The sequence below is a fragment of the Gobius niger genome (assembly GCF_951799975.1).
Source record: "Gobius niger genome assembly, chromosome: 18".
Lineage (NCBI taxonomy): Eukaryota > Metazoa > Chordata > Actinopteri > Gobiiformes > Gobiidae > Gobius > Gobius niger.
Genome location: NC_136869.1, coordinates 26864121 through 26880703, shown reverse-complemented (window position 1 = coordinate 26880703; position 16583 = coordinate 26864121). Strand labels below are relative to the sequence as shown.

Sequence of the window (16583 nt, the reverse complement as noted above, 5' to 3'; positions counted from 1 at the left end):
CCACAGTTTCAATCCGCAGCTCGTAACACTGATTTTGCGAGTTCATAAAAGTCTTTAAAGTCACAGATGCGGCTCCGCAGAGAGCCTCCCACTGTTTTAATGCCAGAGAAAGAGAGTCTGAGGTGTGCAGCAGCCGACCGCGGAACAACAACCAGGAACATATTTCATCTGGAGCGTCCCGTTCGCATCCGGGATCTGGTTTGGAAGTGGTTTGAGCGGTCTGATATTTACACTTTTTGTGAGTGAAACAAAACCTTCAGTTTCAGGTATCCTTGTTTTGTGCCATTTTAGCTTCATTTTGGTCCTGATTTATTACTGATTTGATGAAAGATTTTTGTTTCATTGAAGGACAGACACAGCAGGTGAATAGGGAAAACTTTGCGGTAGATTAGTGACAAATGAGTACAAATGTAATGCAACTTTTCTGTCATTTTCAAATAAAAATAAGACGTCTTTTGCTTAAAAATGACCAAAAATGTTCTACATTTTCGACGCCCATTTCTAAATAATAGAGGCAGGTTTCAACTCGTGGTTTTATTTTGTGACATATTAGTTACGATCTTTTTCACAGAGGATTTTATGGATTATTCGTTTTTGAAATAAACTAAAATAAGCTTTTGATTGTTTTTTTCTTCTTTTTTTTCAAATTTTGCCTTGTTTTATGGGGGGTCTAACCTCTATAAATCAGATATTGAAAAATCCCAATGAAAAACCTCCAGGAAGTTTTGAATGGAAAGTTTGAAGTCTGCAGAAGCAACTAAAGTGGAGACGTTTTTGCAAAGATGTAATGAAACCTTTGATGAAACTGGCCCTAAAGTTTTGTAAAGTTGCTGCTGAAGATTCCCCCCCCCCCCCGATTTTCACCGCTCACCAAATTGTTTAAAGGAACAGGCCACCGCTTTTTCCATTCTGAGACATGTTCTCACCTGAGCTTAGACGAGTTGATGTGTACCTGCCTGGTCTCTGTGCGTGCGCTCAGTCACACAAATGTTGTTAGCATTTAGCATTTAGCCTCTCCCAGCATAGGTACAGCTTCCAAACTGGGGCGAGTTAGAAGCTGCCAAGCTGTTCCACGTTTTACGGATTTAAATTCAGTTACGATTTTCTAAGCGGGTAAAAAGGGGGCACTATATTGTGAGGCGTAGTAACACCTGGAGTACTTCGACATCTGCGCTGTAATGTCGTCAAAACACCTCACAAAAAAGGCTCACGTAACTGTATTTAAATAATAGGAACAGCTTTGTAGCTTCTAACTCACCCCAGATTGGAGCTTTGCTGGGAGCGGCTAAATGCTAACAACATGTGTGTGACTGAGAGCACGCACCGAGACCAGACAGCTACACATCAACTCGTCTAAGCTCAGGTAAGAACATATCTCAGTATGGGAAAGCGGTGGACTGTTCCTTTAAGACCGGGACATGGATGCTACAGTGTTTTGAGTGGATACGCTCTGGACAACAGTGGTAAAGGGAGAGTTTGCTGTAATATTCTAAGACTTTAAAACTCAGATTTACAGGGAGAACACTATGAAGGATGTCCAAACTCCCCAGTGCATAAGACCTGCTGTGTCTGGCCCCCATACCGGGCTGGAAGAGTGGAACCTCAGAGTGCTTATGGAGTGTGTTATTGTCCAGTGTCGGCTGCTGCTCGGGGCGGGGTCCACTACTGGCCATTGTTTCCAGTTCATCATGGCGTGGAGAGTCCTCTTGTAAGTGCAACAGGCAGATGCGAGGTGTGCGCCCTGGTTGGTCCACAGCGGCAGAGGTCGAGGAGGGCGGTGGTGGAGGGGGGGCAGGGGCGGGCGTGTCGGGCCCCCGTAGCTCTACCTGCCGAACACCGCCTCGTATTCCAGCAGGATGAGCTCCACTATCTGGTTCTGGTAGACCATGTGCACCGCCATGTTGCCCGTCTCCGTCTCCGGGCGCAGCAGCGTGGGGCCGAACACGATGGCCACGCTCTGGGTGGTCATGCGGTTGGACTCGCCGTGGTCGATCACCCTGGAGAGAGAGGAGAGGGGGGGGGGGGTACAGCTGTGAAAAAGGACGCGGTGAACGAGTAAAGCTTTTCACAAAGTAAACCAGGGCATTAACCTCTTCAATGGGACAAAAAAGTGACACATCCGGGACAAAAAAGGCCACATGAAAGTGACAAAACACGGCAAAAAAACATAACAAAACGTGCTGAAAACACAGAGTTAAACAAATCAGATCCTTTGGTCTGTGTTTTCCAACCAGAGATACTATCAGGGTTACGGAATTATTTCAGATTCAAAAGAAAGTGAATCTGAGCAGAATTACAACATTCATTTCATCGGTCTGATTTAGAGAATGTTTTAGCTTCATTTTGAACATAACACATTATTAAAGTGATAGTCTGCAACTTTAAATGTTTTCCAATGTAATAGATTGTATATATTCAACTGTCTGGGTCTGAAATGTAAGTAACATAAGTAATATTATATTATTAATCAATGACTAATCGATTATTGAAATAGTCAACGCCTATTTTAGTTATCGATTAATCGTTGTCTGGTTCACACAGACTCAAATAGAGCAAAAATGACATGAAAACGTAGTATTTTTGATGAAAACCTACTTTATTTTTAAAGCTGGTTCTATAGTGTTTTGTACATTGTAAATTGTATGAATGTCTGTCTGTGTCTCATCCAATCAGAAAGCAGAATTAGTGCTAAGACCCTCCTACGAAAATTTACTTTAAGTTTACTCCATCAACACGTCCTCAAGCGGCGCCACTTTAGTGTTATGTGATAAAAAAATGTAATCATCATTCACAGCCAAGCGATAAATCGCAAAAATAATGGATAGATTAATGGTTTACAAAATAATCATTAGTTGCAGCTCCATTACATTTGTAACGACATCACCTCTCTCCCTTTGCATTTCAGACACTAATCAGAATGCAGGAGTTACCACTTTGACCAATGAGACGAGCTTTTTCTGTCTGTGAACCAGCCTGCAGGTCCAATAAGGAGAGAGGGGGAGGAGCTTAATTGCATATCTGTGAAACTTCTGTTCCTGTTCTCCTCATTTTGCAAACCAAACGGGCTTTGTGGTTAAAGAGGGAGGAGTTTAATTGATTACTCCTCACTTTGCAAACTTACAGATGATCACTTTAAATACTGAATGTCTTTTTTTGGGCACTTTGTAATAATAATAATGGCAAGATCCTCGAAGTCGGGGGCACTGGGAGTTTGGATTAAACTAAAAACTTGTAATATGAAGTAAGAGAGAAGCATATATCATCCTCATACCCACCTGGGGAATCATATATATGTACTGTACTGTGTACCCGCTCCAGGCCACAGCACACCGTATATTAGCCTGTTTAAACAGAATCTACATCCTGGCACCGCCGCGCTCTAAACAATCACATATTCATGCAGATTAGAGGAGCGCGCTGTTCCACGCACACCTCCGTACGCCGACGCCAGGCCGTAAATTCACTCTTCAAACACGCCGCTATATAAATGCAAATGTCAGGCGCAGATGAGACGGGGCTGTTGTGTTTCCACCCGGGGGGGGGGGAACGCTGGGAAAAGCCTTCATGGATAATTACGTTCAAGTTACAAATGCATGGACTTGGTATTGTTTCAAGTGGAGCTCTGAAGGAAACACGACAATCTGACCTTTCAAAATAAATGTTTTCATCAGCGCTGCACACACGCTGGGGGCCGTTTCACCCGGCAGATCCACCGGGCTGCTTAATGGGAAAACACTCATTCAAAGTGTGTTGTCGGTGAAAAATGTTTCTTCCTTTTTTACTCGAAAACCCAGGAAAGTCTAATGTACTCTTTAAGACGCTCTGTAACTACTTTAAAAAACTGCTTCCATCCGTCAGTTAAAGGGGAAGTTGTGTTGTGTTTCTTCCTGGCCTGATTACAGTGGAATTAAGATGTCTCCCTAAAGGATCCTCAGCAGCAGAGGCTTGTGAGATCTGGACTGGCTAACCTGGGCTTGGTGGTGAAGGCCTCACTGTCACCTTCTTATTCAGGGATACTGACATTTACGAAGAATCCATTCCCATGACTATTTTAATTCAATTCAACTTTATTCAGAACTCGTGGTCCAAATAAATAAAATAAATAAGTGGATAAAATAGGACTAGACAAACAAGTCAAAGGCATTTTGAAGAGACAGTCAGATAGATAAGGTGTCGTGTGAGAGACACTGTTATTTTACTTTCAGACTTCTTCAGTGGACGCATAAAGCTGTGCATCAGAGTCTGAACATGCACGGCCTCATGACCCTGCAGCTGCGCAGACTGTCTGCCTGATCCACGCAGACGCCATCATCTCATTTCAAATAAGGAACTTTTACAAAGGGATGGATCACATGGATTGTTTAAAGCAGTGGTTTTCAACTGGTGTGGCTTTGGGACCCGCCATCGACGTATCATGACAAGGCGTGACCCAAAAACAATCAACTTTTACTTCAAATATTTTACAGTTAGAATTTATAGGGATATTTCAGGATGTTTGACATAGGGCCTCATTTCCTAGTTATCCAGAGTGTTGCTGATTTCTTTTTTTAATTCATGCAGTTCTTCTGTTTGAGGGGTTTCGTGGCGCTAGGCTAATGCAAGGCTAGCGCATTATCAGCTAGCCTGCATTAAAAACAGTGTGACCCGCTCCACAGAGCACCTGAGGGAAATCACTTATAACACCAGACTAACCATAGAAATGTCTGTGTCATTAGAGTAATTTGAACCATTTTGCATTTAAAATAACTTATCTTTGAGCAGCATCAGCTTCGTGGTTGTATAAGCTACGCAGCAGCGGAGTGATCTGCTAGAAAATAATCCCTCAAAATGCGATCATTCATGTGATGCAGGTCAGTTATATTCCAAACATGATTCTATGGACACAGACGTTTCTATGGTTAGTCTGGTGTTATAAGTGATTTGACTCAGGTGCTCTGTGGAGTGCGTAAGACTGTTTTTAATGCAGGCTAGCTGATACTATAGAAATACCACGAAACTCATCAAATATAAGAACTGCATGAATTACAAAAAAAAAATATCTCCAGAAATCAGCAACACTCTGGATAACGAGGAAATGAGGCCCTGTGTCAAACATCCTGAAATATCCCTTTAATAGCAAAAAATTATGCAGTATTTCTTTGCTGAATTCAGTCGATTATGGCACTGATCATAAATCTTTTAAACATGTTAAAAAAAGCCACTGGAATCACAAATACTTGATCCCCATTACGTAGGACCTGTGAGTATTTGAAGCGCAGTATGAGCTGCTGTTACCTGCGCAGGTGTTTGAAGAGCAGCTGCATTGTGTCGTGGTTGGGTTTGGGCAGCTTGTTGATCAGGTCTCGGATAGAGTGGACTCGCTGCTTGTGGTCCTGACATTCTGCACAGAGAGAAAGAGTCAGGAGGTCGAAATCATGAGAGGGTGGCGCCATCTGGTGGGCAGATTGGATCCTTGCATCACAACACTCAGAGGAGACCAGCTCAGGGGGGGCACCGAGATGATGAACAAGAGGTGTAAAAAGAAAACTACTGATAATGTATCTGATATCATTGTAAACAGTATAGATTAGTGAATTAACCTTTTATCGCACAGTTCTTCCTGGGGGTTGTATTTTTGGTGATGTAAAATCATTTCAATGGTCTTTTGAAAGTTGGTAATGATGACAGGGTTAAAAAGTCATGTTTTTGGTATGTGTATCACAAAACCATCTGGAAAAAGTTGTCCATTGTCATAAATAAAATATCAGTCATTCACAGCATAAGTTTGTTTGCAAATAGAGCAAAGTCTAAAGAGGAAACTCAAGTTCTTTTTTTAGAATTGGGTAGAAATATCATCTCAGCTGTAAACTCTCTGGTGTTGTATTTGAAGTAAAAGTAGCTGGTAGAGTGTTCCAGAGTACGTACTGATGGCGTTGACGAAGTCGTTGAAGGACGTGTAGGTGAACAGGGGCTCGGGCAGCTCTCTGAAGAACATCTTCAGAGCTCCAGTGGTCACATGGATGTCCTCCCATTTGCTGTCGTCCAGCTCGATCTTCTCGTCTGCAAACAGCACAGGACCACGTCATTTCTTTCCTTCCTTTCTTTCCTTCCTTCATTCATTCCTCCTTTCCTTCTTTCTTACCTCCATCCCTTCCTTCCCTCTTTCTTTTTCTTTCTTTCTTTTCTACCTCCATCCATCTTTCTTTTTCTTTCTTTCTTTTCTACCTCCATCCATCTTTCTTTTTCTTTCTTTCTTTTCTACCTCCATCCATCTTTCTTTTTCTTTCTTTCTTTTCTACCTCCATCCATCTTTCTTTTTCTTTCTTTCTTTTCTACCTCCATCCATCTTTCTTTTTCTTTCTTTCTTTTCTACCTCCATCCATCTTTCTTTCTTTCTTTCTTTCTTTCTTTCTTTCTTTCTTTTCTACCTCCATCCATCTTTCTTTCTTTCTTTCTTTCTTTCTTTCTTTCTTTCTTTTCTACCTCCATCTTTCTTTCTTTCTTTTCTACCTCCATCCTTCTTTCTTTCTTTCTTTCTTTCTTTCTTTCTTTCTTTCTTTTCTACCTCCATCCATCTTTCTTTCTTTCTTTTCTACCTCCATTCATCTTTCTTTCTTTCTTTCTTTCTTTTCTACCTCCATCCATCTTTCTCTTTCTTTCTTTCTTTCTTTTCTACCTCCATCCATCCATCCATCCATCCATCCATCCATCCATCCATCCATCCTTCTTTCTTTCTTTCTTTCTTTCTTTCTTTCTTTCTTTCTTTCTTTCTTTCTTTCTTTCTTTCTTTCTTTCTTTCTTTCTTTCTTTCTTTCTTTCTTTCCCCAAACTAAACCTAACGTCATTAAGCTAACTGGAACAATCACACACAGGAAGTCCCACCCTCTTACCGTGATTGACAGCAAAGCGCAGCTTCTGGATGACCGCCAGGTTCCCACTGACCCTGTACAGTCCGTCCACATCCAGACCTGAGAGAGTGACAGGACAAGAGGAGGAGAGCTTTAGTGTCCCTACTGTTCCAATGGATGTGACCTGAGACCAAAGACATGGAGGCTTTTAATATAACATTGTCCTGGAGGAATCTGGTTTACTTTGGTTCCATGTTCTTTAATGACTTTAATGATCCTCACAGCCAAAGGACCAAAGCCAACCCATATATTCAAATAGACTGTCACGTTCCATCCACATCTTCTGGGCCGTACCTGTGTTTTCCACGTGGTCGATGCACATTCGGACAAACTTGGGCACAGTGGAGTTCTCCCTCTGACACAGACTGCTCAGACTGCAGCCGAACACCGTGTCTGGAATCACAGAACATGAGTGAGTGTTCCCATCAGCGCTGAAACGTCCCACAAACACGGTGCGAGTCAGAGGCCGGAGTACCTTTGATGTAGCCCTTGTCGCGGACGGCCTGGTACGTGGGGCGCCGCGTCAGGAACTTCTTCAGCTTTAACCTGGTCTTCTTCTGGTCTGAGGCGTCCATGCTCACCGAGGTCTTCATCACTGTGGACACAAACAGCAGATCTGTGATCAGTGCTTCTACATTAACCCCTTAACTCCCACCTGAACCGAGCACATTTTCTCCAGTTTGGCTTTACCCCAGTCCAAAAGCTTCTGGAAAAAAGCTGTTACAAAAAAAATACAAAAATGTGATAAAAATTTGACAAAAAAATGACAAAAATGTGACAAAAAAAAAGATTTTAAAAAATTATAAAAAATTGACGAAAAAATGACAAAAATATTTGACAAAATGTTACAAAAATGTGACAAAATATTACAAAAAAATGACAAAAATGTAATAAAAATTTGACAAAAAAGTTACAAAAATGAGTTGAATACCCAACCCAAGGTCACTTTACACTCTAATCTGATCATACTCATCTAACCCTGAGGAATGGGAAAAGTCCAACAGATTTAATCATTACACGAACAAAGAATTTACACATGAGGCTCTTTCAAACGGTGTCTCTGGGAGTTCTTGCTTTTCGGCAAAGCCCGTGGGAACCCAGGGTGCTGAGGGTGCAGCAGAGCCCCTTGGTGGATTTGTGCATTGTTTGCAATTTGTCTCACTAATGTAAACTCATAGACGTCATGTTTTAGTCACAAAACAGCTATTTTTAGCTTGTTGTTACGTTATCGTCATAAAAAATGTGTCAGCGTAATGTTATCGTTATAGTTTTGGTTGACAAAAACCACACTGCCCTCAGCAGCAAAATAAGCTCCCACGGCCCTGCTTTCATCCCTTCTTTCATTTTGGTTAACGAGAATATCTACTGATTTTAGTCATAGATTCAGTCTCATTAACAAGTTAGTCTAAGTAAGCCTGAAAAAAATACTACTGTGACTAAAAAGATGATGAAATCTTTTAGTCGACTAAATCAGTGGTTCTCAACTGGTGGGTGGGGACCCAAAAGTGGGCCGCAGGACCATTGTTAGTGAGTCGTGGGCCTTTGCCAAACCCTATCAAAGATCTTTTTTTGTTTATTGAAAGATTCATGATCATTGCCTAATTACTCTGCAAAGAAATACTAAATAAAAAAAATAAAAAAATGTGTGAAAAAACTGTCAACTATTCAAAGTAAAAGTTGAAATGAATCGATTTCTGAGGTTGCGACTTGTCATGACACGTTGATGTTGGGTCCTGAGGCCACACCAGCTGAGAACCACAGGACTAAATGAACGCTGATACCACAGTATATGAAAACCCTGTAGCCTCTCTGACAGATCACGTTCCACATCCTTGTGAAAGACGAGGAAGTTACCTCTGTTCTTCTTGGCGTCTCGGTGCTCCTTCTCCTTGTCCTGTTTCTCCGTCCCTGGAGACTCAGGCATGTCCTCCTCGATGGCCTCATCAGACTCCCACGCCTGCAAAAGAAACAGGGCGAAATCAAAACGGCTCCAGGTCCAAAGAGGTGAATGTGAGGAGCAGCGCGCTCACGTGGGTGTTGATGGTCTCCGTCAGGGCGCGGTACCAGTCGTTGATCACGCTGTCGATCTCCGACTGGATGAGCAGCTCTGTGCCCTGCCGCGTCTTCAGCTGGAGAGGAGACAACATGTGGTCAAACCTTTGGACTCCATTATGCTTTATTCTACTTTTTGCACAGGGCGCTGCCTAAGCAGAAAAGTCTGATGGTGCCAACTGTATTTTGCATGTTACATCTTGAAATGATGCAAATATGTCGGGAAAGGCAGATTAATTTACATTATCTCTTTGAACATTAAAGTGGACATGTCCTGCATATATAAGAACAGACTTAAAAACATTCATTTGGGCGCCTTAGCGTTGATATTTATCATTTTAAATTCTGTCTGTAAGAATAAAACATAATGAAATACAGGAGCTAGAGCTGGTGAAGACTTTGACTGGTGCTCCTCCTGCTGGCTGCTGCAGGTATAACTTAATAAAAAATCAAACATCCAATTCTGACTTACGGTGTTGTTTACAACTTCACCTCGGCCTGATAAACACACTCTGAACTAGGCCTGTGCAATTAATCGAAATTCGATTACGATTTCGATTACAACAGTAAACAATTAGAAAATTAGCATAATCGCAAAAAATCGAATATATATTTTTTTTCAATTTTTTTTTCATTTTATTTTTTCAAATTTTTTTCTTCTAATTTTTGTTTCAAATTTTTAATTTTTGTCTTTTTCTGCTGGATTTTTGTAATTTTTTTGATGGATTTTTGTCACTTTTTCGATGGATTTTCGTCTTTTTTCTGCTGGATGTTTGTCTTTTTTAGCTGGATTATTGTCACTTTTTTGTTGGATTTTTGTCATTTTTTTAATGGATTTTTGTCACTTTTTTTGATGGATTTTTGTCACTTTTTGGATGGATTTTTTTAAAGGCAACAAATAATTGTTTGAATAATCGTGATTTCAATTATGACAAAAATAATCGTGATTATTATTTTTTCAATAATCGAGCAGCCCTACTCTGAACAGAATGATTCACAACCGATATAATGTTGGATTGTGTGCTTTAAAAAGTTTTGGGATTTGAACAATGATGCAGTTGTATCTACAAAGTACAGAACGAAGCGCTGGGGCTGTAGAAGAAGAGACATTTAACAACTTTGTCTGAGGATTAACTAAAAACTGCATGATTGGAGCAAAACACTACTCCAGGTCTGTCTTTGATGAGGGAAAACATTATAACAGGGTTCAAAGCTCAAAAAGTGGATTTTGCATGAAATGTCTACTGTAAGGTTTAAGCTTTACCCAAACTTTACAGACCAGTATAACGCCTCATTTGAAAGCTAAGACCAGCAAAACTGCCCTAAACTGATCTCTTTCCTTGTGTTGTCATCACTTTTTTGATATTTCGTTTCATTTCTTTTTGTTGTATTTTCATCACACATTTCCGTTGCTCTTTTGTTGTGGCTATTTTAATGCTTTTTTTCAAGAAGCTTTAAGATTTGGGTAAAGCCAAACTCGAGAACATGTGCTCGGTTCAGGTGGGGGTTAAGGGGTCAAAGGCTTTAATACCTGTATGTATGTGTATGGTTTGCCCGTTTCATGGCATTTATATCATTTCTGTGGTTTCTTTATCAGTGAAAAAAGCAGAAACTGAACTGAATCTTATCAAAGGTTCAATCTGAAAGAGGTTTGTACATTCATGAATGATTTCTAGCTCGGCCTAAATGTGGTTGATGGTTGACAACAGCTGAAAACATCTGGATATCTCAGAATTTGAGATATTTGATGGCTAATGCTAACGGCTAAAGGAAAAACACATTGAAGAGTTCCCTGGAGCAGCCGGCTTGCTAACTCTTCACATATGTTAGGATCAAACGCTGCTTCTCCTTTTTATTTCTATGGTTTACAGAAAGTGGCTTACTGAAAGACATGAAACTAAATACTTCTTCAGGTTTCATTTGAGGGGGAAACAGTGCCATAAGTAAGTAACTCTTGAGCAGTGTTGTGTTTGCTACCTCGATGACGTGCTTCTTGCTGGACTTGTCTTTCGACGCCCAGTCCACGGAGCCTCCTCTCAGGTCCACGGTGAACTCAGGCTTGGACTGGTTTCCTCCGAACTGTGGAAGGAGTGACAGGGATCACACACCTGCACGTACCTGCTGACTTTATCTAACCAGCATGGTGTGAAGACGCATCATTTGCCACAGGAGTAACGGTCCTAAAAGTGAGGAACTAATCCAACCATGCAGAGTGTTTCCTCATCGTGACTATCAGCTGGTCACAATATCAGCCAATCACAACCAGAACCACTAACCCAACTCAGAATGAACTCTCCTTTCCATAACCCTGCTGTTCCCCATCTTATTATTAACAAGCCTCGCCTCGTTCTTTATTCTGTCCTGATGAAGCAGTGATTCCTAAATGTGTATAGTTCAGATAGTTTAAAGGATGTTACTTCTGTGGCAAAAAAGACATGCTACATTTGTTAGCATCAAAAAAAGAACATTGTTAAAGAGCTCACTCCAAAAAATCATCATTATATTTTCAAATCAAGGGGTAATATTCCTTCACACATTTATAACACGACAACATGTTGTTAGAAAAGTGGTTATCATTCATTATCATTCATTTTGACATTGATTTATTGTATATGTTTTGGTTTAAGCACATATTTGCTGTGGGCCAGTTCAAACACAGGGGTTAAAAGGCATCTTTAAAGGACCTATACCTGACTTTTCTTTCTCTTTTTTCCCAAAACAGTATGATGCAAACGTAAAGCTACTTTCTGGTTTATTGATATTGAATCACAATCAATGTTTTGACGACTGCAATAACCAAACCTCAAGAGGCTGAGTTTTTCTTTTTTCCTTATGGCAACAGATAAACGTTTTTCATGAAGCAGATTCTAAAGTGTTTCCATAGACGCTCTGTGATTCCAGCTCAGACTTATTGAGTCACGTGGCTGTCCCCCAGAGGTACTCTGAATGTCTGGGAAACTCCTCCAGAAGAGGGCGCTGTCCAGATAAAACCAAATATTTCTGAAAGTAGATGTGGGGCAGTTTGAGATATGTTGTTTGACTTCAGTTTAAAAGCATTTTCCTTCACTCATCATTTTAGCACTTTATGCATGTATAAATGCATCAAATATAAAAAAAAAATATATTTGTCAGAAAAACAACAACGCTATTTGTTTTTTTGGGTCAAAATCATGCAGCCCGATCAATATGTGACTAAAGGTTTACCTTTGAGGGACAACTGGGACAGCACAAAATACCTATTTCAATAGATTTTGACTAAGAGGGTATTTCATCAAGAATAAAGCTATACTGCCTTGTTATTGTGTTGTTGTTTTTTAATTTAAGACCTTTATTTTGGAATTATTGTATAGATTAACTTTGATGCTGTTGACGCCTCGTCGAAACTCTGCATGACATTATTTCTAGTTCATGATTTGTCTTTGGAGATGAAAAAGTTAAATCTCATTCACTAAGAAAATAATTCAAGCAAATATGAAGCCAATCCAAACACAGTAAGAAAGTCAGTATTCCCATTTAGACATTTTCAGTTTGAGAACGTTGTGGTTACACACTGCCCCCTGGTGGCAATACAGAAAGGTTTAAAGAGGGAATTTGTTAAACTTAAAGGCCCTTTACCTGATTTTTTGTTTTCTGTTATATTCCCCTACAGTGCATTGTAAACTCTGGAATAAATACAGTGCACCTATTTATAAAGTATTTGTATAACTTTCATGACCTTGGAAGTGTTTTTTATCATTCCTGCAACAGTGACGCTGTGTGCTCATAAACTCATTTAAGAAAAGTGTTTGGAAAGTTGAGAATGAGTTTGGTCCAAGGCTAACAATTGAAAACCTTGTTCGAACAGAAACATCAGGTATAGGGCCCTTCAATCGCAGGTTTTCAATCTCGGTTGCAAATATTAGGACAGTTAACGACACACAAAGTACAGGTCAAAGTGTGAGGCCAAAGGTTCAGAGGTCAGGCGTGTGCGCGAGAGCGAGCACGTGCACGGACTGGGCACGTACAGCGGAGGAGCAGGAGGAGGAGGAAGGGGCCACGTAGGACACCGCGGGCCGAGGTTTGGCCGAGTGCTTCCAGGAGGAGAGGAGAGAGAGGAGGAGCTCGGGGAGAGAGCTGCTGCGATAGTACGACTGAGAGAGCGGGACAAAGAGGAGGGAGCCACAGACAGACAGATGAAGAGCAGACACATCAGAGAGCAGACACATCAGAGAGGAGATCAAGACCAAGCCCACTGCCCCATAACAAATCTGTTCCCAGGGCCACGTGACCTCGAGTGTTTCTCTGGCCCGGGAACACGACCCCAGACACCAGCGTCTCTGAATAAGTGAGACTATGAACCGCGTTATGGCTCTGTGGAGCTGTGGGCAGGGCTGGGAACCGTTACAAAAAGTTTAGATATGACTGATATTGAAAACATTAAAGCAGGTACCGAAAAAAACTGTTTCGATGCTATTGGTACAAGGACAGCATTAAAGATACTAAGATAATGTTATTATTTTTTTGTTTAGAAATATTGTTTTTCAACTGTGTGAAAAAAAAATATGTATAATAAGCTGCCCTGAAGTTGCCTTGCTAATCTAACTTTGCAGCATACCCATCTGAAAGAAGTCCCTTAATACTAACTAATTTATCAATTCTACTCCGTACCAAGAGCTCCAAACCTGTGCCTGTAGGACTGAGGTACAGAGTAATGTGGTACGTACCCAGCTGGTGGTGCCCCCCTGGCCCTTGGCGAAGAGCAGAGACGAGCCCTGCAGCACGGTCCAGGAAGACGCCCAGTTCTTCCTGCACAGACAAAAGCATCACAGCATTGACATTTAAAGAAACATAACACGATACAGAGCACAGCAGAAGACGATGAGACTCACCGGACTTTCTTCCCATTCTCTGTGATTTTGGTGACGTTGAGGACCCCACACTTTTCCGAGGGCTGAGGGAAAGGACGGAGACAATGAGAAGCTGCTAGGGAAATAAGTAAAGACAGATGGATCTTAAATGAGCATGTTCTATGAGCTGTGCAGCAGGCTGACGCTTGTGTTGTTCCCAAATACCACCAGTAGAGGTCACCCTCGCGCTGTAATACAGTGTTGTGATAGTCTTAGCTGGTTCACATTTGTCTCCTGTGGGTGGCTGTGGTGCAGGAGGGTCTGCCTGGAGGGGCCAGTCGAAGCTGTGTTTTCTTTGCTAACATTTGGTTGTATAAGTTGAGTCCATTTACCATTTACCACACTAACTCTTTCTTTACAGGTGTGAATTATAACTTACACCCCTCTCTTTATATCTGACCTGGTCAAAGTGACCATAATCCATTTCATGTTCTCTACATTGTGGTGACCACAGCACAGTTGCAAAGGGAGGTTTCTTTGTTTCTATTCTTTCTTTTAACCCCCAACCCCCACCTGGACCGAGCACATGTTCTCCAGTTTGGTATTAGCTTCTTGAAAAAGGCGTCAAAACAGCGACGAAAACAAGGATGACAATGCAACAAAAACATGACAAAAACATGACAAAAAAAGCTATGAGAAAGTGACAAAAATGTGTGACAAAACACAACAAAAAAGCCAAAATAGAGCAGCAGAAAAGTGACAAAAAATTGACAAAAAGCGATGAAAGTGTAGCAAAATTATGACCTAGAAAACGGATCATAATGTTTTTGTTGTGTTGTCGCGTTTATGCCACATTTTTTAAGTGTTTTTGTTTCTTTTTTATTATGTTTTTGTAGTTTTTTTTTAAATGTTTTTGTCATGTTTTTCGTCCGGCGCTATTTTGACACTTTTTTCAAGAGGCTTTTAGATTTGAGTAATGCTAAACTGGAGAAAATGTGCTCGGTTCAGGTGGGGGTTAAGAGGTTAAACCAGATAACCAGTCCACTGTGCAGGGACAAAAGACCGTCTGGACTTGCATGAGGTTCAAACTGTCTAACCACTAGTTCCTGGGCGAACACACACCACAGTCGCTCCACGTCCTAATGAAAAACTTTAAAATGGACCCTCGATGGGTGACAACGATCAGTCCTGAACTCGGATGGAAGTTACACAACACGTTACTTTAAATAATAAAAATATACTCTCCTTCACTTCGGAGTCTTAGTGGAGGACAGAGGCGTGCGCTGTTATGTGGCCTCTGTCAATAATAAAGCGCTGTATTTGGTGAGACCTTGTGCAGACGCAGACTCCCCTGTGGAGTCTGAAAGATCACTAACCCTGGTTTCATAAAAGTGACATAAATGTGATATGGTTTCAGCGACTAGTTTCAAATCTTTCATGAAACAGCTCTGTGAAATGCAAACGAAAGCTGACGTGGTGCAGTGATTCTCAAAACGGGTCCACAAAAGGGCCACAGAGTCTAGAGTCGAGAGTTAAGCTGGTTGGTTAACTCCCACCTGAACCGAGCACATTTTCTCTAGTTTGGCTTTACCCCAATCCAAAAGCTTCTGGAAAAAAGGTGAGAAAATAGCGACAGAACTGTGACGAAAACAATGATGAAGATGTGACACAAAAAGTGAGAAAAGGTAGACAAAAAATTGACAAAAAATGGACAAAAAATGGACAAAAAATGGACAAAAAATGGACAAAAAAATGCAAAAATGGACAAAAAATTGACAAAAAATTGACAAAAAAAATGCAAAAAATGACAAAAATTGACAAAAAAAAATGACAAAAAAAATGCAAAAATGTCACAAAAATTGACAAAAAATTGACAAAAAATTGACAAAAAAATTATGAAAAAATTGCAAAAATGTCACAACACAAAAATTTACTATTTGACAAAAAAGGAAAAAGATTCATTTAGATGAGTTTTGTAGATCTTAGCTTTCATATGAGGCGTTACACTAGAAAATGCTCTCGGTTCAGGCGGGACTTAAGAGGTTAAGACAGTAGCTTTTATATAAAAATATATTCCTGTGTCATTTACAGCATTGTAGCCGGACAAAGGCGGCTCAAAAGTAACACCAGGCTGCAGAACAGTGACAGCATAACAGGCAATTGTACCCCCCACACCATTAAGCCCCCTGGTTAGAGAGCAGTTAGCAGGTGGTCTGTCATTAGCATTAGCGTAGTTAGCATGCAGTGTGCCATGCAGACACTTGTGGTGCCAGTGTGCGTGCAGTGAGTGGAGGTGATACTAACAGTGGAGGGGTGTTTGGGGGACGAGGGGCAGGAGTCAGAGTCTGGCGAGCTCTGCCTGGGCCCAGCCGGAGCGTTCTCCTGTCAACAACAACCAACGAGTCAGCATGCTACGCTAACCGCCACACAGAGAGGCAGGTATTACAGATTAGGTTGGTAGGAAACAAGCAAACAGGGAGATTAGTTGGCGGGTCAGGGAAATCCGGTTAGACATTTAGTTTTCATCCACAAGTTAATGGAGACAAAATAACAAAGCAGCGTAATCATTGACTTTCTGGTGAACAAAGGGAAGATTCTGGGGAACATAGGTACACTCTCCAACTGGCTGAGGATCAATTATGTAAAGAATCTCCAAAATGAACCATTGATTAACATGTCTACGATCTTAAACAGGCTCAGAAAGACAAAGTTGGTTCTGTTGAGGTACAGACTACAGCAAATCAGCTTGTATCGTGTTCTACTTGATCAGAGGCCCACGTTTAAGACCAGCACGTTACCAACTTTGTACAGAGACAGG

At 41.1% G+C, this 16583-nt stretch overlaps 1 protein-coding gene across 4 annotated transcripts in view; it reads right to left on the bottom strand.

Moving 5' to 3' along the window:
- Nucleotides 1-1781: 1781 nt before the first annotated feature.
- Nucleotides 1782-16583, bottom strand: part of LOC306977549 (rho GTPase-activating protein 12-like) — a 94652-nt gene continuing 79850 nt past the window's right edge. The window contains exons 8-20 of one of the 4 annotated variants that reach the window (XM_079575921.1): nt 16070-16147; nt 13808-13869; nt 13643-13724; nt 12944-13069; nt 10917-11018; nt 8918-9016; nt 8742-8844; nt 7363-7482; nt 7182-7280; nt 6870-6947; nt 5905-6039; nt 5275-5380; nt 1782-1997 (exon numbers count right to left, since the gene is read on the bottom strand). In XM_079575921.1, the coding sequence (XP_079432047.1) occupies nt 1823-1997; nt 5275-5380; nt 5905-6039; nt 6870-6947; nt 7182-7280; nt 7363-7482; nt 8742-8844; nt 8918-9016; nt 10917-11018; nt 12944-13069; nt 13643-13724; nt 13808-13869; nt 16070-16147 (1365 nt within the window). In that variant the 3' untranslated portion in view covers nt 1782-1822. The remainder of the gene's footprint in view (nt 1998-5274; nt 5381-5904; nt 6040-6869; nt 6948-7181; nt 7281-7362; nt 7483-8741; nt 8845-8917; nt 9017-10916; nt 11019-12943; nt 13070-13642; nt 13725-13807; nt 13870-16069; nt 16148-16583) is intronic. The other 3 variants (XM_079575922.1, XM_079575923.1, XM_079575924.1) reach the window with 3 other exon arrangements.